We start from the raw sequence: 26,897 nt of genomic DNA, 5'->3' as shown, positions 1-26,897 counted from the left end.
ACTGTCGGAGGGTCAGTACTGAGGGAGTGCCGCACTGTCGGAGGGTCAGTACTGAGGGAGTGCCGCACTGTCAGAGGGTCAGTACTGAGGGAGTGCCGCACTGGCTGAGGGTCAGTACTGAGGGAGTGCCGCACTGGCTGAGGGTCAGTACTGTGAGAGTGCTGCACTGTCGGAGGGTCAGTACTGAGGGAGCGCCACACTGTCGGAGGGTCAGCAGTGAGGGAGCGCCGCGCTGTCGGAGGGTCAGTATTGAGGTAGCGCCGCAATGTGGGAGGGTCAGTACTGAGGGAGCGCCGCACTGTGGGAGGGTCAGTACTGAGTGAGTGCCGCACTGTCGCAGGGTCAGTGCTGAGGGAGCGCCGCACTGTCGCAGGGTCAGTACAGAGGGAGTGCTGCACTGTCGGAGGGTCAGTACTGAGGGAGCGCCGCACTGTCGGAGGGTCAGTACAGAGGGAGTGCCACACTGTTGGAGGGTCAGTGCTGAGGGAGTGCCGCACTGTCAGAGGGTCAGTGCTGTGGGAGTGCCGAATTGTCGGAGGGTCAGTACTGAGGCAGTGCCGCACTGTCAGTGGTGCCGTCTTTCCAGGTGAGACATTAAACCGAGGCTGCCACCTGCCCTCTCGGTTGGATATAAAATATCCAGGAGCCGCTATTGGAAGAAGAGCTGGGGGCAGGAATGGGGTAGTGGGGAGAACGGGGTGGGGAGGCGGGGACTGTTCTCCCCGGTGTCTTGAGGCCCAACATTTAATCCCTCAACCGACATCAGTGCAAAGACATGATCCGGTTCACCATGACATTGCTGTAAGTGGGAGCTTGCTGTGCGCAAATTGGCTTTCCCTCCATCCCAGCAGTGAACGCAGTTGAGGAGGACCTTCACGGGCAGCGATGTGCTTTGGGGCATCCTGAGGCGCTGCCCTCTTTAATTGCCCCGAGCGTTGCCAGGGTGCAGCTTAACTGCGGGGTTAGAGGTCTGAGTTGAGGGGTTGGCGTGGTCCATGCCAACCTCTGCGTTACCCGCGGTACCTCATTGTTTGAACACTGGCCTTCTACTTGTACAGACCCAGAGGGCGAGGAACCAGAAGCTGGACCACTTTACAAGCGGGAGGTGGATGGACATTTGCCCGGTGACCTGGAGTTCCCCACCAGCGACCAGGTGAGTGAAGCAGCGAGCGCCTGGGCTGTTGCAAGCGCATTGTCATCGCGCTGGGGGGCTGGGGATGAGTGTCGAGGAAGCCGGGCAACACTGGCTTTCCCTTGAGAAGGTGGGGGTTGAGCTGCCTTCTTGAGCCACTGCAGTCCCTGTGGTGTAGGTACACCCACCGTGCTATTAGGGAGGGAGTTCCAGGATTTTGACCCAGCGACAGTGAAGGAACGGCCAATATATTTCCAAGTCAGGATGGTGAGTGACTCGGAGGGGAACTTCCAGGTGGTGGTGTCCCCATGTGTCTGCTGCCCTTGTCCTTCCAGATGGTAGCGGTCGTGGGTTTGGAAGGTGCTGCCGAAGGAGTCTTGGTGAGTTGCTGCAGTGCATCTTGTAGCAATTGTGCTAAACTTATGAAATTACTCAGGATATACAGCACAGAAACAGGCCATTCGGCCCCTCTGCTGATGTTTCTGCTCCACACGAGCCTCCTGTTCATCTCCCTCCCCCCCACCATCAACATATCCCTCTATTCCTCTCTCCCTCATGTGTTTATCCAGCTTCCCCCCCTCAATCCATCTCTGCGAATCACCTTGACCACTCCCCATGGGAGTGAGTCCCACATTCTCCCCCACTCTCTCTGGATAAAGAAGTTTCTCCCGAATTCCCGACTGGATTTATTAGTGACCATCTTATATTGACGGCCTCTGGCTCTGCTTATCCCCACGAGGGGAAACATTCTCCTCTGTATCCGCTCACTCGAAACCTTTCCTTGATTAGGTCACCCCCTCACTTCTTTTACAAGAGACAGGAGCTCCAGCCTGTCATTCCTTTCCTGGTTATTATAAACACGCACATGCCTGGTGTCATCTCTGTAGATCTCCACAGCCTCAATCACAATTCTACCCCTCCAAAAATAAACCCGAGAGTTGCTTTGTCCCTTTCTATTGCCTTGTTAACGAGTGGCGCAAATCTGAGAGATCGATGTGTTTGTACCTCGAGGTCTCTTGGACCCTCTGCCCCACCGAGACTCGCACCTCCCCAAGTAATGGGTGACCCTATCCTCCTGATTAAAATGGACGACCTCACATTTACCTCTGCAGTGGGCTCCATTTGCCAATGTCGAGTGTTGTCTCTTGCCTATGAGAAGCCCATTGAACCCGGTAGAGTTTGGGATTGTCCAACTTCATTCCATCCCAGTTGACTGAAAGAAAAATATGGGTCTATTGGAATATCGTACGATGCCAGTGAGGGGAGTGGGGATGGTCCCACAGGTGTTCGATTCTATCCCCCAGCTATTGACTCCAGCCCCCACTTCCCTGGCAACAGTTGGAGACTAACCTAGACTGTTCACAATCTCTCTCTCACCGTCGAACCCGTCACAAGCTCCTGGCCTCATATCCGCGCAATCGCTATTTCCAATTCCGTAACGCTGCCCAACTCCGCCCCTGTCTCAGTTCATCGGCTGCAGGAACCCTCATCCATGTCGTCGCTACCTCCGCTCGAATATTCCGGCTGCTCTCCCACATCCACCCCTCTCCTTATCTTCAGCTTCTCCAAACTCCGCTGCCCCCATGTCCTAACTCACACCGAGTACCGTTCACCCGTCACCCCCTCCTGCTTGCTGACCCACACTGGCTCCCGGTCCGGCAACGCCTCGATTTTAAAATTCATATCCCCGGACTTGGCCCTCCCTATCTCTGTAACCTCCTCCAGCCCCTACACCCCTCCCTATCTCTGTAACCTCCTCCAGCCCCTACACCCCTCCCTATCTCTGTAACCTCCTCCAGCCCCTACACCCCTCCCTATCTCTGTAACCTCCTCCAGCCCCTACACCCCTCCCTATCTCTGTAACCTCCTCCAGCCCCTACACCCCTCCCTATCTCTGTAACCTCCTCCAGCCCCTACACCCCTCCCTATCTCTGTAACCTCCTCCAGCCCCTACACCCCTCCCTATCTCTGTGACCTCCTCCAGTCCCTGCACCCCTCCCTATCTCTGTAACCTCCTCCAGTCCCTACACCCCTCCCTATCTCTGTAACCTCCTCCAGCCCCTACACCCCTCCCTATCTCTGTAACCTCCGCCAGTGCCTACACCCCTCCCTATCTCTGTAAATTCCTCCAGCCCCTACACCCCTCCCTATCTCTGTAACCTCCTCCAGCCCCTACACCCCTCCCTATCTCTGTAACCTCCTCCAGCCCCTACACCCCTCCCTATCTCTGTGACCTCCTCCAGTCCCTGCACCCCTCCCTATCTCTGTAACCTCCTCCAGCCCCTACACCCCTCCCTCTCTCTTTCTCTCTCCTCTTTTAAGACGCTCATTGAAACCGAGCTTGTTTTCACCTGTGCCTAATATCTCCTCCCGTGGCCTGGGGGTCAGATTCTGTTCGATAACGCTCCTGCGAAGCAGCTGGGGACGTTTAACGATGTTAAAGGCGCTATGTAAATGCAGGTTGTTGTTGAGTTGTATGGAGCTCTCTGTCATGCTGCAGCCTCGCTGGCCTGTTCTGTTTCAGGCATGGATCGCCGATACTGCTGAAGGAGCTCCGAGTGCCATGATATCTTTGAGTGCCCTGCTGGAGAAGCTGGCCAGTGAGAACCAGCAGATTCGGAAGATGCACGTGGATCTACAGGTGAGGTGTTTAAAGATTCAGCATTCAGTTTCCAGGTGCACCCCAATGCTGCCCCTTGTGGGATGGTCAGTGTCACAGGCACCTTCACAGTGAGACCCCCTGTCCGTGAGATCCTTCCGTCCCTGAGAGCCCCTGTCCCTCATGCAGGCTTTCAACACTCACCAATCTTGTTCTCAAATCCCTCCTCGTCCCCCTCCCTATCTCTGTAACCTCCTCCAGCCCCTACACCCCTCCCTACCTCCGTAACCTCCTCCAGCCTCTACACCCCTCCCTATCTCTGTAACCTCCTCCAGCACCTACACCCCTCCCTGTCTCTGTAACCTCCTCCAGCCCCTACACCCCTCCCTATCTCTGCAACCTCCTCCATCTGTTCCCTCAGTACTGACGCTCCGACAGTGCGGCACTCCCTCAGTACTGACCCTCTGACAGTGCGGCGCTCCCTCAGAACTGACCCTCTGACAGTGCGGCACTCCCTCAGTACTGACCCTCCGACAGTGCAGCGCTCCCTCAGTACTGACCCTGTGACAGTGCGACACTCCTTCAGTGCTAGCACTGGGAGTGCTGGCCTGGACTGCGGACTCAATCTCCTGACCTTCTGACTTAGGGGTGAGAGAGAGAGAAGGACCCGCTGGGCCCGTGTCTGACAGTGTTCACTCCCAGTGAGGGAGCCACTGGGCCGTGACTGACAGTGTTCACTCCCAATGAGGGAGCCACTGGGCCGTGACTGACAGTGTTCACTCCCAGTGAGGGAGCCACTGGGCCGTGACTGACAGTGTTCACTCCCAGTGAGGGAGCCACTGGGCCGTGACTGACAGTGTTCACTCCCAGTGAGGGAGCCACTGGGCCGTGACTGACAGTGTTCACTCCCAGTGAGGGAGCCACTGGGCCGTGACTGACAGTGTTCACTCCCAATGAGGGAGCCACTGGGCCGTGACTGACAGTGTTCACTCCCAGTGAGGGAGCCACTGGGCTGTGACTGACAGTGTTCACTCCCAGTGAGGGAGCCACTGGGCCCTGGTTGACAGTGTTCACTCCCAGTGAGGGAGCCACTGGGCTGTGACTGACAGTGTTCATTCCCAGTGAGGGAGCCACTGGGCCGTGACTGACAGTGTTCACTCCCAGTGAGGGAGCCACTGGGCCCTGGTTGACAGTGTTCACTCCCAGCAGAAGGTGGGATCAAAGGGCAGACTCGGGTTAGCTGCTTTCCAGTTGATTTTGGAAAGTACAAATACCTCCGTTCCCGCTAACGGTGCCTGGACACTCGTCGGAGCTCCATTGGGATCGCTGGACATCCCGACATCCATCAAAAACCGAGACTGTCTGGGAAGCAAGAAAGAAAACACAGGGAAACCAGTCAATAGAATCCACGGACCTGTAGAATATGACAGCCCAGGAGGAGACCATTCAGCCCATCGTGCCTGTGCTGTCTCTCTGAAAGATCTATCCAATTAGCCCCATTCCCCCAACCACCACTCTTTCCCCCATCCCCCTGCAAATGTTTCCCCTTCGACTATTTATCCGATTCCCCCCCTTTTTGAAAGTTCCTATTGAATCTGCTTCCACCGCCCTTTCAGGCAGCGCCTTCCAAATCACAACAACTCGCTGTGTAAATAAAAACAAACTCTCCTCATCTCCCCCTCTGGTTCTTTCCCCGATTCTCTTCAATCTGTGTCCCCTCTGGTTACCGACCCTCCTGCCCAGTGGAAACAGTTTCTCCTTATTTACTCTGTCCAAACCCCCTTCCTGATTCCAAATGCCTCGATTCAATCTCCCCCTTAACCTTCTCCGCTCTGAGGAGAACAATCACAGCTTCTCCCAGTCTCTCCACATGAACTGAAGCCCCTCATCCCGGGTCCCATTCCGAGTAAATCTCCCTCCACATCCCAGTCAGACACGTCAATGTAGAAAATTGCCTTTGCTTTCCTGTGAATGATTTATTGTTTTCCTGTTAATAATTATCAGGGAAATTATGTTAAACTTATATCAGGCCTTCACTTGGACTTACTGTGAACGGTCCATGATATAAAAAGATATTGGGACACTGGAGAAGGTGTGAAATAGATTCACAAGGATGATACCAAGGTTATAACCATCAGGAAAGGCTGAACAGGCCGGGGCTCTTTTCCCTAGAAAAGAGGAGGCTGAGGGTCATGTGACCTGATCGAGGACTTTAAAATTCTGGAAGGGTTTCGATATGGTCGACGTAGAGAAGATGTTTCTACTTATGGGAGGGGGAGAGACCAGAACTAGGGGGGTCATCAATATAAGACAGTCACTGATAAATCCGATGGGGAATTCAGGAGAAACTTCTTTACGCAGAGAGTGGGGAGAATGTGGGACTCGCTCCCATGGGGAGTGGGAGGAATGTGGGCCTCGCTCCCGCAGGGAGCGGGGAGAATGTGGGACTCGCTCTCACGGGGAGCGGGGAGAATGTGGGACTCGCTGCCACGGGGAGTGGGGAGAATGTGGGACTCGCTCCCACAGGAAGTGGGGAGAATGTGGGACTCGCTCCCACGGGGAGCGGGGAGAATGTGGGACTCGCTCCCGCGGGAAGCGGGGAGAATGTGGGATTCGCTTCCACAGGGAGTGGGGAGAATGTGGGACTCGCTCCCGCGGGGAGTGGGGAGAATGTGGGACTCGCTCCCACAGGGAGTGGTTGAGGTGAATAGCATAAGAACATAAGAAAAAAGGAGCAGGAATAGGCCATTCGGCCCCTCAAGCCTGCTCTGCCATTCAATAAGATCATGGCTGATCTGCCCTGGGCCTCAACTCCTCTTTCGTGCCACCTCCTCATAGCCCCCAACTCTCCGATATTTGAAAAAATCTATCCACCTCCTATTTAAATACTTTCAGTGATCTAGCCTCCACAACTCTCTGGGGGGTAGAGAATTCCAGACCTTCGCTACCCTCTGAGAGAGGAAATTCCTTCGCATCTCGGTTTGAAATGAGTGTCCCCTTATTCTGCCACTGTGCCCCCTAGTTCGAGATCCCCCCACTCGTGGAAACATCTTCTCAACAGTGACGTATTTAAAGTGAGGGTGGGGAGTGGGAGCTGCATAAACGCACGAGGGAGAGAGGAATAGAAGGATATGATGGGGGAGACGGTGGCCATAAGACCGTAAGACAGAGGAGCAGAAATTAGGCCATTCGGCCCATCGAGTCTGCTCCGCCATTCAATCACGGCTGATAAGTTTCTCAACCCCATTCTCCCGCCTTCTCCCCGTAACCTTTGATCCCCTTACCAATCAAGAACCGATCTATCTCCATCTTAAATACACTCAATGACCCGGCCTCCACAGCCTTCTGTGGCAATGAATTCCATAGATTCACCACTCTCTGGCTAAAGAAGTTTCTCCTCATCTCTGTCCTAAAAGGTCTTCCCTTTACTCTGAGGCTGTGCCCTCGGGTCCTGGTCTCTCCTACTAATGGCGAAGTGGTACTGTCACTGAGCTAATATTCCAGGGACCCAGGGTAATGGTGGTTCAAATCCCACCACCGGCATATTTGAATTCAGTAACAATCTGGATTTAAGGGTCTAATGATGAGTATAAAACCATCTTGGATTGTCATAAAAGCCCCATCTGGTTCACTAATGCCCCTTTAGGGAAGGGAAATCTGCCCTCCTTTCCCGGGTCTGGTCTACACGTGACTCCGGGCCCACAGCAAATGTGAATTAGGGATGGACAAGAAACGCTGGCCTAGCCAGCGAAGTCCACATCCCGTGAACGAATATTAAAAACTATGTTGATGGGGTAGGGGGTGGAGCAGAAACACGGAGCGGAGGGGCCGAATGGCCTGTTTCTGAGCTGGGGTAACGACAGCCGAACTGACTTTGCCTCCTTGCTTTGTTGTGTTTTGACCTGGCCAGGGGCAGAGGGATGAGCTGGAGGGTTTGCTGAGGGCGAGTGGAGAGCGGCTGCCGGTGGAGTCGCAGCAGAGCCTGAGGCAGCTGGCCCAGCGCCTGACCGAGCACCTGTCCCACGAGGAGGGCGCGCTGTCGGCCCTGCAGGGGGAGCTGCGGGGCCTGCGGGAGAGGCTGGACGCGGCGCAGGGAGCCCGTGCCCGGCCCGGCGAGGGTCAGCCTGCGGACGGGAGGAGCGTGGAGAGGCTCCTGGCCCAGAGGGAGAACCTGGCGGCCGAGGCCCTGATGCTGCGCCAGGAGCTGGACAAGCAGCGAGGCATCGTCGCCTCCATGAGGCAGGCCCTGGAGAGTCTGATCGAGCGGGTCAGCGCCCTCGGGGTAGCCCTCGAGACCCCGGCCATCCTGGAGGGGCTGGAGGAGATGGAGCAGAGGCTGGCCTTCGAGCTGGAGCGCTCGGAAATCTGGGAGAAGGTCTACGGGACGCCCAGGGAGAAGAGGAAGAAAGCGAAGGAGGCCGAGCCGGGCGCAGGCGACTGGCAGGAGGCCGAAGGCCAAACCGGCCGCCCGAACGAGCCCTCGCCCAACGCCACGGAGCCGCGCGGGGAGGAGGCAGTGGACGCGGACGCCCCGGTCTCGGACGCCCCTGTCTCGGACGCCACGCGGGAGCAAGGCCCAGGCGCTCCCCTCGCCGCCCCCGCCGAGCCCACGGCCCAGGGAGACCCCCCGGCGGGCGGGGGCCAGGGGAGGGCTGCCGGAGACAGAGCGTGGAGGGAGAGCGCGGGGAAGGCCTGGGAGGGCGGAGGAGGAGAGGGCGGGGAGCGGCGAGACTGGCCGAGGGGCCAGAAGGGGCACCCGAGGAAACCCGAGGGCGGCAAGCGGGCGGAGGAAGACGTGAAGGCCAAAGAGCACAAGAGGCGGAAAGAGACGGAGAAGCACCGGAAGAGGGATGAGGGGAAGAGGCGGGACAGCCAGGGCGAGCACCGCCACCACCAGCACAATAAGTTCTGGAAGAAGGACAAGCTATTGATGCGCCCGAAGCATCGCTACGGCGTTCCAGTAGGCTGCGCGGACGTGGGCAGCTGTGCCCGCCAGGAGGGCGTGGACCTCTTCGACGTGGCCCTCGAGCCGGTCAGGGCCGAGCAGTTCCTCGGGCTGCTGAACGATTACATCCGGAGCTCCGGGCTCGGGGGGTCCTGGGGCGACGAGCTCCGGCAGCTGGTCGGCCCCTTCTTCGAAGATGGCGTCTTCGTCCACCAGCGGATGAGGTTCGGCGACTTCCTCGACGACCTGGACGACTACATCGAGGAAATAGCGGAGAAGGTGTTCGGAGATGACGATGCCGTCGAGGACTTTGAGGACTACGTCTTCAGGGGCCTGTTGGGGGACGCGGCCCGGAAACGCAGGTGGGTGACAGAGGGGCCGGCGCCGGTACCGCTCCGAACACGAGGGCGGGGGGTGGTGGGGGTGCACAGCGCTGGGGCTCCAGGGGGGTGCCCGCGCTCAGGCCGCGGAGTCAGAAAGTTGTGGGCTCGAGGCCCCACTCCAGAGGCTTGAGCCTGTTACCCAGGCTGAGGGATCCAGGCTGAGGGATCCAGTCTAAAGGAGCGCCGCACTGTCGGAGGTCAGTACTGATGGAGTGCCACACTGTTGGACTGACCCTGTGACAGTGCGGCACTCCCTCAGTACTGACCCTCCGACAGTGCGGCACTCCCTCAGTACTGACCCTCCGACAGTGCGGCACTCCCTCAGTACTGACCCTCCGACAGTGCGGCACTCCCTCAGTACTGACCCTGTGACAGTGCGGCACTCCCTCAGTACTGACCCTCCGACAGTGCGGTGCTCCCTCAGTGTTGACACTGGAAGCGTCAGCCTGGATTATGGGGTTCGAGTCTCTGGAGTGGGGAATCGAATCCATGACCATCTGACTCCGAGGCATGAAAGAGAGACCCATTACCCCACAGCCGCGGTACCATCTCATTTCTGATGTTCTGTGCTTCAGTGACAGCCATGTCAGATGCTCCCTAAACCTCTCCGCTTCTCACCTCTCTCACGTTCTCTCTCTCCCCTCTCTCTCTCTCTCTCTCTGTCTGTCTCTCTTTCTCTGCCCCTCTCTCTCTCTCTCCCCCCTCCCTCTCTGTCTCACTATCTGTCCCCCTCTCTCTTTCTGTCTGTCTGTCTCTCTCTCGCTCTCTCCCCCTCTCTCTCTCTCTCTCTGTCTGTCTCTCTCTCTCTCTCTCCCCCTCTCTCTCTCTCTCTCTGTCTGTGTCTCCCTCTTTTTCACCTTCTGTCTCTCTCTCTTTCACATTCTCTCTCTCTGTCTCCTCTCTGTCTCACTCTCTCTCTCTCCCTCTGCCTCACTCTCTTTCTCACTCTCTGTCTCTCTCTCTGTTTCACTCTTGTCTCTCTCTCTGTCTCACTCTCTCTCTGTCTCTTCTCTGCCTCACTCTCTTTCTCACTCTCTGTCTCTCTCTCTCTGTTTCACTCTTGTCTCTCTCTGTTTCTCTCTCTGTTTCACTCTTGTCTCTCTCTGTCTCTCTCTCTGTTTCACTCTTGTCTCTCTCTGTCTCGCTCTCTCCTCTTCAAAGACTCCTTAAAACTGGCCTCTCTGACTGAGCTTTTAGCCACCCTGTCCCTATTATCTCCTCACGTGTCCCGGGGTTCAGATTCTGTTTGACAACGCCCCTGTGAAGCATCTTGGGACATTTTACTACATTGGAGGTGCTATATAAATGCAGGGTTTTAATCACACATATCCATCCCGCGACCTTCGGTCACCCTGAAGAAACACCTGTTGCCCTCGAACGTCTCCTCTCGCGGTGTGAGCTATCACTCTTGCCCTCTTGTCTGGTTTTATCTGCCTTTCTCACAGTGTTGTCGTTTCTTAGCTCCCCCCTACCCCCTCACGTTACACCCCTCAACTTAACAAATGTAATTCATGCAATAAACAACAGCCCCGCTATCCATTTCACTGCAGTTGTGCTGAAAGCACGGGGGGGATAAAAAACAGGCCCATCTGCATATCCTTCTGTCCCTTCCTCCCTCATGTATTTCCTCCTGACTGACAGTTTAATATCATGGAGCTTATTTTCAAACGACTGAACTATGTCTGGCCCGTGCATGGTTCGGTGTGACTCTGCTGGAGCTGCGAACACCCTCCCCTTCGACCCCTCACCACGTGCCCTCTTCCATCACCGTTATGGGAGGTGGCACTTACCCAGCCCCACACATTAACGCTCATTACTGTGAGGGGAGGTTACACTTCAGATGTACAGGGACACATCCGGAGCACTGTGTACAGCATCAGTCTCCTTATTTAAGGCAGGATGTAAATGTATTGGAAGCAGTTCAAGAGAAGGTTTACCAGACTAACACCTGGATAGGGCGGGTTGTCTCATGTGGAAAGCCTGGACAGGTTAGGCTTGTAAACACTGGAGTTTAGAAGAGTAAGAGGTGACTTAATTGAAACCTTCAAGATCCTGAGGGGTCTTGACAGGGTGGATGTAGAGAGGGTGTGAGAGAATCTCGAACTAGAGGGGGGTCAAACTAGGAATCACTGTTTAAAAATAAGGGGTCACCCATTTCAGACAGAGATGAGGAGAGTTTTTTCTCTGAGGGTCGAGAGTCTTTGGAACTCTCTCCCTCAAAAGGTGGTGGAAGCAGAGTCCTTGAGTATTTTTAAGGCAGAGGTGGATAGATTCTTGATCAGCGAGGGGGTGAAAGGTTATGGGGGGTGTGGTGGGGGGTCAGCGGGAGCGTGGGGTCGAGGTGACAGTTGGATCAGCCGCCATCCTGTTGAATGGGGCAGCAGGCTCGAGGGGCCGAGTGGCCTTCTCCAGCCGCATCCCGTGACAGAATACGTTTACGGGTGAGAAAAACGCATCTTTTTTAATGTGGCTGACGGCAAGATCAGTATCGAGGGGCCTGAACTCCACATGGCGCATGCGGCAGGTCGGGGGTGGGGGTGGGGGTGGGGGTGGGGGAAGAGGGCTGCGGGGGAGACCCGATCAAAATGGAGGGTGCGGGTGGTCGCTTCTAGTGAGCCCCCTGAAGGCCCGAGGGCTGCTGCCTTGGTGGAGCTGCAGACCACGGCCCCCCCCCCCCCCCTCCACAGTCACCCGGACGTATATTTGGCCCCGGACCCTCCAACCCGCCCTCGGTTGAGCTTTCGTGACCCGCGGGGCCCATTCCGCCCGGGGCGACTTAGACCCATGCTCAACGTGGGCCCTTTAATTGGCGGTGGGAAGGGCTCCGACTCCCCCCTTCACCCACACACACACAAACCCCCTGCCCCCCACACAACCCCCCAAACCCCCCACACACACACAACCACCCCCTCCCACACACAACCCCCCCAAACCCCCCACACAACCCCCCAAACCCCCCACACACACAACCCCTCTCCCCCCCACACACAACCCCCTTCCCCCCCACACACACAACCACCCCCTCCCACACACACAACCCCCCCTCCCACACACACACAACCCCCCTCCCACACACACAAGACCCCCCTCCCACATACACAACCCCCCTCCCCCCACACACACACAACCCCCGCCTCCCCCCACACACAACCCCCCTCCCCCCCACACACACAACACCCCCCTCCCACATACACAACCCCCCTCCCCCCACACACACACAACCCCCGCCTCCCCCCACACACAACCCCCGCCTCCCCCCACACACAACCCCCCTCCCCCCCACACACACAACCTCCCCCTCCCACACACACAACACCCCCCTCCCACACACACACACAAACCCCCTGCCCCCACACAACCCCCCCAAACCCCCCACACACACACCACACCCCCTACCCCCCACACACAACCCCCCTCCTCCCCACACACACAACCCCCTTCCCCCCCACACACACAACACCCCTCCCCCCCACACACAACCCCCTTCCCCCCCACACACACAACACCCCCCTCCCACACACACACCCCCTTCCCCCCCACACACACAACCCCCTTCCCCCCCACACACACAACACCCCTCCCCCCCACACACAACCCCCTTCCCCCCCACACACACAACACCCCCCTCCCACACACACAACCCCCCTCCCCCCACACACACAACCCCCCTCCCCCCACACACAACGCCCTTCCCCCCCACACACACAACCCCCCCCCCACACACAACCCCCCTCCCCACCCAGACACACACCCCCCCTCCCCCACACACAATCCCACCTCCCCCCCACACACACAACCCCCCCAAACCCCCCACACACACACCACCCCCCCCTCCCCCATACACACAAACACCCTCCCCCCCACACACACCCCCTCCCACACACACAAACCCCCCTCCCACACACACAACCCCCCTCCCCCCACACACACACACCCCTCCCACACACACAACCCCCCTCCCCCCACACACACACACCCCTCCCACACACACAACCCCCCTCCCCCCCACACACAACCCCCTTCCCCCCCACACACACACACACCCCTCCCACACACACAACCACCCCCTCCCCCCACACACAACCCCCGCCTCCCCCACACACAATCCCCCTCCCCCCCACACACAATCCCCCTCCCCCCACACACAATCCCCCTCCCCCCACACACAATCCCCCTCCCCCCACACACAACCCCTGCCTCCCCCCCACACACAATCCCCCTCCCCCCCACACACAGCCCCCCTCCCCCCCACACACACACCCCCCTCCCACACACACAATCCCCCTCCCCCCCACACACACCCCCCTCCCCCCACACACAACCCCCCTCCCCCCACACACACAACCCCCCTCCCCCCCACACACAATCCCCCTCCCCCCCACACACACCCCCCTCCCCCCACACACAACCCCCCTCCCCCCCACACACAATCCCCCTCCCCCCACACACACACCCCCCTCCCCCCACACACACAACCCCCCTCCCCCCACACACAACCCCCCTCCCCCCACACACACAACCCCCCTCCCCCCACACACAATCCCCCTCCCCCCACACACACACCCCCCTCCCCCCACACACAACCCCCCTCCCCCCCACACAACCCCCCTCCCCCCACACACACAACCCCCCTCCCCCACACACACACAACCCCCGCCTCCCCCCACACACAGCCCCCCCCCACAACACACACAACCCCCTCCCCCCCCCACACACACAACCCCCTCCCCCCACACACACACAACCCCCGCCTCCCCCCACACACAATCCCCCTCCGCACCACACACAAACCCCCCTCCCACACACACACACAACCCCCCTCCCCCCACACACACACAACCCCCCCTCCCCCCACACACACAACCCCCGCCTCCCCCACACACAATCCCCCCCACAACACACACAACCCCCTCCCCCCCACACACACAACCCCCCTCCCCCCCCACACACACAACCCCCTTCCCTCCCACACACACAACCTCCCCCTCCCACACACACAACCCCCTTCCCCCCCACACACACAACCACCCCCTCCCACACACACACCCCCCTCCCACACACACAACCTCCCCCTCCCACACACACAACCACCCCCTCCCCCCACACACAACCCCTGCCTCCCCCCACACACAATCCCCCTCCCACACACACACAACCCCCCTCCCCCCCACACACACACACCCCTCCCACACACACAATCCCCCTCCCCCCACACACAACCCCCCTCCCCCCCACTCACAATCCCCCTCCCCCCACACACAACCCCCCTCCCCCCCACTCACAGCCCCCCTCCCCCCCACACACACACACCCCTCCCACACACACAACCCCCCTCCCCCCACACACACACCCCCCTCCCACACACACAACCACCCCCTCCCCCCACACACAACCCCTGCCTCCCCCACACACAACCCCCCTCCCCCCACACACAACCCCTGCCTCCCCCACACACAACCCCCCTCCCCCCACACACAACCCCTGCCTCCCCACACACACAATCCCCCTCCCCCCACACACAGCCCCCCTCCCCCCCCACACACCCCCCTCCCACACACACAATCCTCCCCTCCCCCCACACACAACCCCCGCCTCCCCCCACACACACACAACCCCCCTCCCCCCACACACACACAACCCCCCTCCCCCCACACACACACAACCCCCTTCCCCCCCACACACACAACACCCCCCTCCCACACACACAACCCTCCTCCCCCCCACACACAACCCCCTTCCCCCCCACACACACAACACCCCCCTCCCACACACACAACCCCCCTCCCCCACACACAACCCCCCTCCCCCCACACACACAACCCCCCTCCCACACACACAACCACCCCCTCCCCCCACACACAACCCCTGCCTCCCCCCCACACACACCCCCCTCCCCCACACACAATCCCCCTCCCCCCCCACACACACACACACCCCCCACACACACAACCCCCCTCCCCCCCCACACACACCCCCCTCCCCCACACACAATCCCCCTCCCCCCCCACACACACACACACCCCCCACACACACAACCCCCCTCCCCCCACAAACAACCCCCGCCTCCCCCACATACAATCCCCCTCCCCCCCACACACAACCCCCCTCCCCCCCACACACAACCCCCCTCCCCCCACACACAATCCCTGCCTCCCCCCCCACACACAATCCCCTCCCCCCACACACAATCCCCTCCCCCCCACACACAACCCCCCTCCCCACCACACACAACCCCCCCTCCCCCCCACACACAACCCCCCTCCCCCCACACACAACCCCCCTCCCCCCACACACAACCCCCCTCCCCACCACACACAACCCCCCTCCCCCACACACACACAACCCCCCTCCCCCCCCACACACAACCCCCCTCCCCCCACACACAACCCCTGCCTCCCCCCACACACAATCCCCTCCCCCCCACACACAACCCCCCTCCCCCCACACACAACCCCCCTCCCCCACACACACACAACCCCTGCCTCCCCCCACACACAATCCCCTCCCCCCCACACACAACCCCTGCCTCCCCCCACACACAACCCCCCTCCCCACCACACACAATCCCCCCTCCCCACCACACACAATCCCCCCTCCCCCCCACACAATCCCCCCTCCCCCCACACAATCCCCCCTCCCCCATCCCACCACACAACTCCCCACCTCCCCCACACACAACCCCACCTCCCCCACACACAACCCCACCTCCCCCACACACAACCCCACCTCCCCCACACACAACCCCCTTCCCCCCCACACACACAACCCCCTCCCCCCACACACACAATACCCCCCTCCCACACACACAACACCCCCCTCCCACACACACAAGCCCCCTCCCCCCACACACAACCCCCTTCCCCCCCACACACACAACACCCCCCTCCCACACACACAACCCCCCTCCCCCCACACACAACCCCCTTCCCCCCCACACATACAACACCCCCCTCCCACACACACACCCCCCTCCCACACACACACCCCCCTCCCACACACACAACCCCCTCCCCCCACACACAACCCCCTTCCCCCCCACACATACAACACCCCCCTCCCACACACACACCCCCCTCCCACACACACACCCCCCTCCCACACACACACACCCCTCCCACACACACACCCCCCTCCCCCCACACACAACCCCACCTCCCCCACACACAATCCCTCTCCCCCACACACAACCCCCCTCCCCCCACACACAACCCCCCCCTCTCCACCCACATACAACACCCCCCTCCCCCCACACAACCCCCCCTCCCCCACCCCCATCCTTCCAAGCCCTCCATCCGCTTTCCTCTGTGATTTCTGCAGTCTGCAGTGGGCCCGATGTTCGCCGAGAGATTTTCCTTTCAAAACTCGGCTGCCTCAGAAGTCGAACCCGTTGCTCATGGGCCTGGAGTCACGTGTAGGGCCAGACCGGGTAAGGATTGTAGATTTCCCTCCCCGAAAGGGCGGGAGTGAACTAGATGGGGTTTTTTGGCGACAATCGTTCCCTGGTCACCTTCCAGACTTTTCTTTTAAAAAAAAAATTTCTAATACCCTCACGAGATTCGAACCCAGTTCCACCGATAATTACCCTGGGTCGACGAGATTACTAGTCCAGTGACCAATACCATTATACCGCCTCCTCCCCTCGCCAATGCCTGCCACCCAAAGCACGCACTTAAAGGTGACAGTCCGCACACTCTTAAAGCGACAGGACACTTCAAGAAGAAAACTGAGCCCCCTCCATTCTGGCGCCGTGACACGGTTCGGGGTCCCGCCCCCCCCAACACACACCGTGGCCCGTGGCTTCTGGTTTGCTTTCGATGGGCAAACCTTCACCATCTGCTCGGCCTCACCACCCCCCCCGCACCCCCCCCCCCGTGAGCTGCTGGTGCCATGAGGAGACGCTAAGAATTTGCACCCTCCCCTATGACGTTTATAGTCAGCACGAATGCCATCATCGGCCGCTGGTTTAAAGGGGGCGTAAGGTTCTGCCTCCCATCCCAAGCCTACGGGGACTTCATCGCTCACTCCTCATTGCGCCGAGAGCCGCCACTAACTTGGGGAGCTGTGGGACACTGCACCTAGGTTCACGGATCTCAGTCTTGCTGAAGCCGCTTCTGAGGGCGTTTACGTTCTCACCCCCGTCACGCTAACTGACAGCTGCTCTGGGTTCCCCTCCTCTGCTCGTGACTGGCACCTCGGAGAGACGAGGGTCTCCCGACAAGATCCTTCTCGTGTTTTTCTGTCATTCCCATTTCTCCCCCTGGAGAGTGGCCATATATTCCCTTGCTGCAAACAGATCCCCTCTGGGTGGGTACGTTGTGTAGGGGGCGTCACGCTGTCGAAGTTTGGCGTCTTGCACTCATCAGGACAAACACAAGAATGCCAAATTTCAAACTCTCACAACAATTGATAGCACCGGAGGAGAGGGTGCCGATTGGTTGGGAAGCCGACCCTGATTGGCTGAGGAGTTGGCCATAGAGGAAGCACGTTACAGTTAGATGTGAAAAATCACTTGTAACGGAAATAGGTGGTCATAGTCCTCAACCAGGCTGCGCTTGCAAAACCGAAAACAAAACATCGACTGTTAGATGTGATTCCGCCAATTGGGCAGCACTCGCTGAACCATCCTGAGCATGCTAATAACCACACTAACAACCAATTTAAGATAATCAGTCACATTTGTAAAGTGACTCAGTTCTAACTTGCGAGGAGTGACATAACATTCATACACAGGGACCCGTGCTCTGCAAGCAAAAAGGAACATGTTCAAGCCTTGCCCCTTTTTCCTGAACTACCCAGGAGCCTGGGGAGCTTGTAGTTCCCCTTTGCTTTCTGCATGGCAACACGTCAGCCAATCAGTGACTTGTCAAACAATCAGCATTCTTTTCCTCCTGCAGTGTAAATTGCTGTGATTGCTTGAAATTCAGCATTCTTGTGTTAGCCCTCATGAGTGCCAGATGTCTCTCTTTTGAACAAGATCAAAATCCCCTTTTTAGTTATCGCACTTTCTTTAGCTCAATACAGCTCATGCGAACAATCAGCCACCACACTGCTTCCTGAAGAATTTACATGCTTTCTATTCAGTATCGATGAGGAGCAGCATCTTGTAGGCAGACAGAGCTCCACAATATGTCCGCCACTGAGGCAAGTTCTTAGTCAGATACTCCTCTTGGATCTCCTCTTCCACATTCCCCAGGACCTCCATCTCTCTGTCTCCGCCTCTGTCTCTCTGTATCTATCCCTCTGGCCCTGTCTCTCCCTCCCTCTCGCTTTCTCTCTCTCCCCAACTGTCCCTCTCTCTGTCTCTCCGATGCACCATCACTCCCTCCCTCTCTCCCTCTACATTGTCCCCATCAAACACTCCCAGGACAGGTACAGCACGGGGTTAGATACAGAGTAAAGCTTCCGCTACACTGTCCACATCAAACACTCCCAGGACAGGTACAGCACGGGGTTAGATACAGAGTAAAGCTTCCGCTACACTGTCCCCATCAAACACTCCCAGGACAGGTACAGCATGGGGTTAGATACAGAGTAAAGCTCCCTCTAAACTGTCCCCATCAAACACTCCCAGGACAGGTACAGCACAGGGTTAGATACAGAGTAAAGCTCCCTCTACACTGTTCCCATCAAACACTCCCAGGACAGGTACAGCAAGGGGTTAGACACAGAGTAAAGCTCCCTCTACACTGACCCCAACAAACGCTCCCAGGACAGGTACAGCACAGGGTTAGATACAGAGTAAAGCTCCCTCTACACTGACCCCATCAAACACTCCCAGGGCAGGTACAGCACGGGGTTAGATACAGAGTAAAGCTCCCTCTACACTGACCCCATCAAACGCTCCTAGGACAGGTACAGCACGGGGTTAGATACAGATAAAGCTTCCTCTACACTGTCCCCATCAAACACTCCCAGGACAGGTACAGCAAGGGGTTAGACACAGAGTAAAGCTCCCTCTAAAACTGTCCCCATCAAACGCTCCCAGGACAGGTACAGCACGGGGTTAGATACAGAGTAAAGCTCCCTCTACACTGACCCCAACAAACGCTCCCAGGACAGGTACAGCACAGGGTTAGATACAGAGTAAAGCTCCCTCTACACTGTCCCCATCAAACGCTCCCAGGACAGGTACAGCACAGGGTGAGATACAGAGTAAAGCTCCGTCCACGCTGAGCTGTTGACCTGCTCCCAGTTTGTTATGAGATGCTGTCCTGTTTTGCGTGGGAAATAAGAGGAAAGTTGGTAAATTGTTCAGGGAGGGCCACATTAAACTTGCCAACAGGACAGGCATCACCGTGGATATAATTCCTGACATGTTTCTGTTACAGAAGCACCAAGAAGGATAAGCGGAAGAACGTGGAGAGAGAGCGTAAGGACCAAGAAGGTTCTAGAGCAGCGAGGGACAGCAACCATCACCGCCACAAAGAGTGGGACAGCCAATGGCGACCCATGAAGAGCAGGGCAGAGGACAAGGGCAAAACACAACTTGAGACTTAGCATCCAGACTCAGACTGTGAGTCTGTGTGTGAATGTGAGTGTGAGTCTGTGTGAGTGTCTGTGTGTGTTTTTTGATGTTTTCCATGTACGATGGTAGAGGAAAGAGGCAAGAGAGTGCAGTCATGTATGGTTATCACCTGACTACCCCTCCAGCCCCTCTCCCTCACTGCCCCTCTCGTTTCACCCACACTCTCTCTCTGTCGGTCATTCTTTCTCTCTCTCTCACTCTCTATCATGCCTTGGAGTCAAAAGGTAATCGGTTCAAGTCCCCACTCCATCGCTTCGAGCCCCATAATCCAGGACGACAGTTCCAGTGCCAGTACTGAGGGAGTGCCGCACCATCGGAGGGTCAGTACTGAGGGAGTGCTGCGCTGTTGGAGGTGCCATCTTTCAGATGAGACATTAAACTGAGGCCCGTCTGCCCTCTCAGGTGGATGTAAAAGACCCCGTGGTTCTATTGGAGAAGAGTGAGGGCAGGTTGGTGTGGGAATTCTCTCCAGTGTCCTGGGGCCTGATCCTTGTTCCTCCACTGATACCACTGAAAATAGATTGTCACAGGGATGATAAGTTGAGAGAGAATTTTCCTGCCCACAGTGCAGGGGGTCACAGCGCAGGGGGTCACAGTGCAGGGGGTCACAGCGCAGGGGGTCACAGTGCAGGGGGTCACAGTGCAGGGGGTCACAGCACAGGGGGTCACAGTGTAGGGGGTCACAGTGCAGGGGGTTACAGCGCAGGGGGTTACAGCGCAGGGGGTCACAGCGCAGGAGGTCACAGCGCAGGGGGTCACAGCGCAGGGGGTCAGGAGCAGTTGCACACTGACCTCCAGGACCTGGCTTCACACCTCAGACCTCAGAGATGACAGAGACTTCACCACGTCCCTGTCCACACAAGTCATGCAGTGTAGAGGGGGCTTTACTCTGTATCTAACCCCGTGCTGTACCTGTCCGGGGAGTGTTTGATGGGGACAGTGTAGAGGGAGCTTTAATCTGTATCTAACCCCGTGCTGTACCTGCCCTGGGAGTGTTTGATGGGGACAGTGTAGATGTAACTTCATTCTGTATCTAACCCCGTGCTGTACCTGTCCTGGGAGTGTTTGATGGGGACAGTGTAGAGGGAGCTTTACTCTGTATCTAACCCTGTGCTGTACCTGTCCTGGGAGTGTTTGATGTGGACAGTGTAGAGGGAGCTTTGCTCTGTATCTAACCCTGTGCTGTACCTGTCCTGGGAGTGTTTGATGGGGACAGTGTAGAGGGAGCTTTACTCTGTATCTAACCCCGTGTTGTACCTGTCCTGGGAATGTTTGATGGGGACAGTGTAGAGGGAGCTTTAATCTGTATCTCACCCTGTGCTGTACCTGTCCTGGGAGTGTTTGATGTGGACAGTGCAGAGGGAGCTTTACTCTGTATCTAGCCCCGTGCTGTACCTGTCCTGGGAGTGTTTGATGGGGACGGTGTAGAGGGAGCTTTACTCTGTATCTAACCCCGTGCTGTACCTGTTCTGGGTGTGTTTGATGGGGACAGTGTAGAGAGAGCTTTACTCTGTATCTAACCCCGTGCTGTACCTGTCCTGGGAGTGTTTGATGGGGACAGTGTAGAGGGATCTTTACTCTGTATCTAACCCTGTGCTGTACCTGTCCTGGGAGTGTTTGGTGGGGACAGTGTAAAGGGAGCTTTACTCTGTATCTAATCCCGTGCTGTACCTGTCCTGGGTGTGTTTGATGATCCTGACTGTCTGACGTGCGACGATATTAAAACCTCTCACTTTATTGACGATCACTGTGCCATGTACTGTGTAGCTGCCACTCATTCACTGGGATAAGCCAGTGGATATCTCGTCGACCTGACTGTCTACAGTTTGCACTGTAAAAATAAGCTGTATTTTTCAATAGTTATGCCAGTCAACTTAGAATATGCTAACTTATTTTTAAAACTTTTAATAATGAAAAAATATTACTGACGATGTGATGATTCATTGTGTGTTGTATGTATTGTGCCGAATTGGCTGGAGATATTTGTGCCAATAGGATTGATGAACTTTGGTTGAATATTTAACCTGTTGCTCTCGAGCTGCCCACTCAGCCTCACCCTCTGCTCTCCCTCCACCCCACCACCCCCCAATCGCTCCACAGTTGGGCCCTGACATGACATCCCTTGCTGAGAATCAGGGAGCTGGAGAAAGCAAAATTATCTGAAATCTCAGTGAAAATTCCTCCCTTCTCCTGCCGAATATTTGCAGTTTTTTGATACTGGGCCATCCAGAAATCATTACATTCTGAACCAAATGTTGAAGATTCATTGGAGGCCTGCCTGTTCTCACTCTGATTCTCTCTCTCTCCCAATCCTTCTCTGTCTCTCTCTCTCTGTCTCTAACACTCCCTCTCTCTCTCTCTCTCCCTGTCTCCCACTCTTCTCTCTCTGTCTCTCCCACTCCTCCTGTCTCACTCTGTCTGTCTCTCTCCCTGTCTCACCCTCTCTCTCTCTGTCTGTCTCTCTCTTTCTGTCTCTCTCGTTCTGTCTCCCTCTCTCTCTCTCACCCTCTCTCTTTCTCTGTCTGTCTCTCTCTCTCTGCCTCTCTCTCTCTGTCTCCCTCTCTCTCTCTGGCTCTCGCTCTCTCTCTCTGTCTCTCCCTTTCTCTCTCTGTCTGTCTCTCTCTCTCTTTCTGCCTCTCTCTCTCAGTCTCCCTCTCACTCTCTCTTTCTGCCTCTCTCTCTCAGTCTCCCTCTCACTCTCTCTCTCTGTCTCTCTCTCTCTGTCTCCCTCTCTCTTCTTCCCTTTCTCACATCCTCTCTCCCTCTTGCTCTCTCTCCTTCCCCCCTTCCCCTCCCTCTCTCCCTTCCTCTCCCCCTAGCTTCCCCCTCTCTTTCCTTTCCCCCTCTCTCATCCCCTCCCTCTCGCCTTCCCCCCTCTCCCCGTCCCCCTCCCCATCCCTCTCCCCCTCTCTCATCCCCCTCCCTCGCACCCTCACCTCCCTCTCCATTCCCTACCTCCCATTCCCTCTCCCTCCCCCTCCCTCTTCCCCTCCACCTCCTTCTCCCCGCCCCCTCCCTCGCCCTCTCCCCTTGCCCCTTCCCCCTCTGTTTCCCCCTCCTTCTGCCCCTCCCCTTCCCCCTCTTGTCTCCCTCTCTCTCCCCCCCACCTCCCCATCTCTCAACCTCCCCCCATTTTCCATCTGTATCCCACGATATGGGAGATCTAATATTGAGAATCGCTGTTGAATCCTCTTTGATGAGGCCTGATCTGAGCACCTTGGCCTTGTTTACCCCCACCCCACCCCACTCTCTGACTCTCACTGTGGGACAGCTTGCGGGGTGGGCAGCTCTGTGTAGACTCTGCATCTCCTTCCAAATAAAACAGATCTTTTCTTTCATTTGGGAGCTGTTTGCGACTCTATTTAATTGCAGCCACCCCCCAGGCCGAGCGTGCGTCTCCTGGTACAAGAGTTTCCCCGGGTGGGGCAGCCACGGTGCAGATTGCCGCCCGCGATCGGGTTCTGTGCCACCATTTTGGGCGGGCGGGCCAACTAAGGCCCGTCCAGCGTCAAACATAAGCCGTGCACTGGCCAGGAGGGGCCGAGGGAGAGTCGGGGCCTGAGCTCTTCTGCGCATGCGCTCGACGGAACGCTTCAATCCTCCCTGAGGCAGCGCCGAGCCTCGGGGGACTGAATCGGTATTAAAACGATTAAATAAAAAGGCTTAAACGTTTATTTGAACGTGCCCCCCTCATGTGACTGTGTCACACGAGATGGGACATGTTTCCATGTGTATGAAAATTACATTTATTTTATTCGGTGAAGGCTTTGGAAGCCTCGTCCCGCCCGTGGATGAGGTTTCCTGAGAAACGTGAAGGCTGCTTGGCCCTTCTCGCCCGCCCACCAACCGGAAGGTAGGACGGACAGCCCGAAATTCAGGCTGGTTAACGGCCTCGATAGGCCTATTAATTACCGGCGGGCCCACGTATCGCGGGACTGGGCGGGAAGGGCACGCCTGAGCCCTCGCTGTTTGTGGGATCTTGCTGTGCACCGGTCGGCTGACGCCGTTTCCGGCGCCGCTCACAGCCACCGCGCTTCTGAGGGGGGGAAAAGCACTTCAAACCGGTTGGGGAGTGGCGAGGGGGTGGTGGTGGTGGGTGGATTAGACGCTTTGGGATGTCCCGGCACGGAGGCACTACAGGAATGCACCTCCTTCCTTCGCTCGGACGGTTAAGATGTTCAATTTTAAATCGAGGGGAATAAAAAAACCCAGCGGCCGTCCCGTGATCTCTGTGAGTGGTGCCTCAGCCACCTGCTCCCCCCTACCCTGCCCCTGCCCCACTCCTCTCTTCCAAGCTGATGGGGGGCGGTGGTGGTGGGTGCAGCAGCGGTAAACCTGGTGACTCCTTCCCAAGTCCCCATCACGGTGTAACTGCACGTTAGCCGTGTAATTTCTAAGTAGCCCATGGAGCCCCCGGACTCGCGGTTTTGGCGAGTGAGGGAATTTGGCACAGTAAAGGAAGAGTTCCTGTCCTGGCCTTTTACAGAACAAGGAGTGGAGCGAGAGAGGGAGGGAGAGGCAGCAAGGTTGGAGAGCTAGACACCAAAGGTATTGATTAGGTAAGCAGAAACTTGCTGAGTTTTAAGGTTTTTTTTCTCTCTCTCTCTGAACTGCGGCTGTAGTTTGAATTGGTACTGGAAAGATATAAGCACTGCATTAAATGTATAACTTGTTAAACTACTTAGTTGCCTGGATGCGTGCAGCTCCCACAACACTCAAGAAGCTCGACACCATCCAGGACAAAGCAGCCCCGCTTTGATTGGCACCCCATCCACAAACATTCACTCCCTCCACCACCGACACACAGTAGCAGCAGTGTGTGTACCATCTACAAGATGCACTGCAGCAACTCACCAAGGCTCCTTCTACACCACCTTCCAAACCCACGACCGCTACCATCTAGAAGGACAAGGGCAGCAGACACATGGGGAACACCACCTGCAAGTTCCCCTCCGAGTCACTCACCATCCTGACTTGGAAATATATCGGCTGTTCCTTCACTGTCGCTGGGTCAAAATCCTGGAACTCCATTCCTAACAGCACGGTGGGTGTACCTACACCACATGAACTGCAGCGGTTCAAGAAGGCAGCTCATCCCCACCTTCTCAAGGGGGCAATTAGGGATGGGCAACAAATGCTGGGCCCAGCCAGCGACGCCCACATTTAATAACTGAATTACAAATCATCGCTGAGTGATATTTCTGAACTTGAAGTCCTAATTAAACGACATACAACCAAGGTGGCAGGGCAGGTGATGTGTTGCAGCTGTGGAATGTGGGTACCTGTGTGATCTGGTGGATACCTGTGTGATTCGTGGCACATGCCTGCCCCTGTTGATGAGCTGGAGTCCGAGCGTCGGCCATGGCGATGCGTGGAAGTCACCTGACTTACTTTTTTGTTCCAGGAGGCGGTCATGCCTCTTCGTCTAGGCGCTTCAGATTTGGTCCGTGATCAGGCTGAGGAGGGTGTGACCACGTGGATGCTGTTACCTGCAACCAAGAATGCAAGCCCTGAAGGCTGTGTTGCCTGCCCGGTGCCAGGGTTAAAGACATCTCCTCCGGTCTGGAGAGGAACTTAGAGCAGGAGGGGAAAGGACCCATGCATCATGGTGTGCATGGCCACCAACAACATAGGTAGGACTAAGAATGAGGTTCCACTGAGGATGTATGAGCAGTGAAGGTGCTAAATTGAAAAGCAGAACCTCAAAGGTAATAATCTCTGGTTGACTACCTGAGCCATGAGCAAATTGTCATTGGGTTAATAAGACCAGCGAGCTGAATGCGTGGCTCAAAGGTTAGGTGTGGGGGGGGAATGTGTTTCGATTCATGGGACACTGGCACCAACACTGGGGAAAGAGGGAGCAGTACCACTGGGGCAGCCTTCACCCTGAACCATGCATGGTGAATCTATGGAATTCATTGCCACAGAAGGCTGTGGAGGCCAGGTCATTGAGTGTATTTAAGACCGAGATAGATAGGTTCTTGATTGGTAAGAGGATCAAAGGTTACAGGGAGAAGGCAGGAGAATGGGGTTGAGAGACTTATCAGCCATGATTGAATGGCGGAGCAGACTCGATTGGCCGAATGGCCTAATTTCTGCTCCTATGTCCTATGGTCTTATGCTGGGGCCAGTGTCCCAGCGAATTGTATAACTAGGGCAGGAGCAAGGACCTTAACCTAATTATGGGAGGTGGGGTGGGTTCATGTGAGTGGGAGATTTTGGAAAGTTGGCAGGACAAGGCAGGGAAGCGATGTGTGTAATAATAACCAGAATGTGACGTGAGGGAAAGAGCGTACAGACGTAAGAGCGTGCCAGCAAGTAAGATCAGAACAGGAAAAATGGTAAAAAGACAGGACTAAAGGCTCTTTATCGGCATGCTCACAACACTTGTTGCAAGATTGTTAAATTGAAAGCACAAATAGAAATAAATGAGTACAATACAATAGACGTAAGAAACATGGTTGCAAAATGACCAAGGCTGGGAACTAAATAGTCAAGGGTATTTGATATTTTGAAAGGACAGGAAGAAAGGAAAAGGAGGTGGGGTAGCTCTGTTAATAAGGAATGAGTTCATGCAGTAATGAGAGATGACCTTTGTTCATAAGATCAAGGCGTAGGATCAGTATGAGTAGAGATAAGAAATAGCATTGGGAGAGAAGTCACTGGTGGGTGTGGTCCATAGGTCCCCTGGCAGTAGCTACACTTTCGGACAGAGTACACATCAAGGAAAAATGGGGGTTTGTAAGGAAGGTACTGCAATAATTGTGGGCGATTTTGATCATCTAATAGAGTACACAAATCAAATTGAAAAAGATAGCTTTGAGGATGATTTCGTAGAAATGTATTCAGGACAGGTTCAGAGAACAATATGCTCTCAAACCAACCAGGGAACAGGCTATTTTAGACCTCGTAATGTGTAATGGGACATGATTAACTAATTACCTCATAGTGATGAATCATCTGGGCAAGAGCGATCATAACATGATGGAATTACACATTCAATCTGAGGGTGAGAAACTTGAGTCTGAAGCTTGTGTCTTACTCTTATAATTGCCATTGTTTAAGGTTATGAGGGAAGAGCTGATTAAAGTGGACTGGAAAAATAGTTTGAGAGGTGGAATGGTAGCTAAGCAGTGACAGACATTTAAGGAGATATTTCACAACTCAACAAAGATATATTCTCTCAGGAAAAGAAGACTCCACGAGAAGGATGCATCATCCGTGGCTAACTAAAGGAGTTGAGGATGGTGTCAAATTGGAAAAATAAAGGATTTACAGGGCTGTGGAGATTAGTGGTAGGCCAGAAGATTAGG

The 26,897-nt window shown here is 56.3% G+C and overlaps 1 protein-coding gene across 5 annotated transcripts in view; it reads left to right on the top strand.

The window, feature by feature from the left end:
* Positions 1-20,198, top strand: part of LOC121274294 (pre-B-cell leukemia transcription factor-interacting protein 1-like) — a 54,883-nt gene extending 34,685 nt beyond the window's left edge. For all 5 annotated transcript variants that reach the window (XM_041181525.1, XM_041181526.1, XM_041181523.1 and 2 more), the window contains 4 exons: positions 1,059-1,153; positions 3,657-3,773; positions 7,642-9,038; positions 19,388-20,198. In XM_041181525.1, coding sequence (XP_041037459.1) covers positions 1,059-1,153; positions 3,657-3,773; positions 7,642-9,038; positions 19,388-19,556 — 1,778 coding nt within the window. In that variant the 3' untranslated portion in view covers positions 19,557-20,198. The remainder of the gene's footprint in view (positions 1-1,058; positions 1,154-3,656; positions 3,774-7,641; positions 9,039-19,387) is intronic.
* The last annotated feature ends 6,699 nt before the right edge of the window (positions 20,199-26,897 follow it).

Source organism: Carcharodon carcharias (genome assembly GCF_017639515.1).
Source record: "Carcharodon carcharias isolate sCarCar2 chromosome 36 unlocalized genomic scaffold, sCarCar2.pri SUPER_36_unloc_1, whole genome shotgun sequence".
In the NCBI taxonomy this organism is placed as follows: Eukaryota; Metazoa; Chordata; class Chondrichthyes; order Lamniformes; family Lamnidae; genus Carcharodon; species Carcharodon carcharias.
The sequence above is the reverse complement of the archived record's forward strand: the minus strand, read 5'-3'. Positions and strand labels throughout refer to the sequence as shown.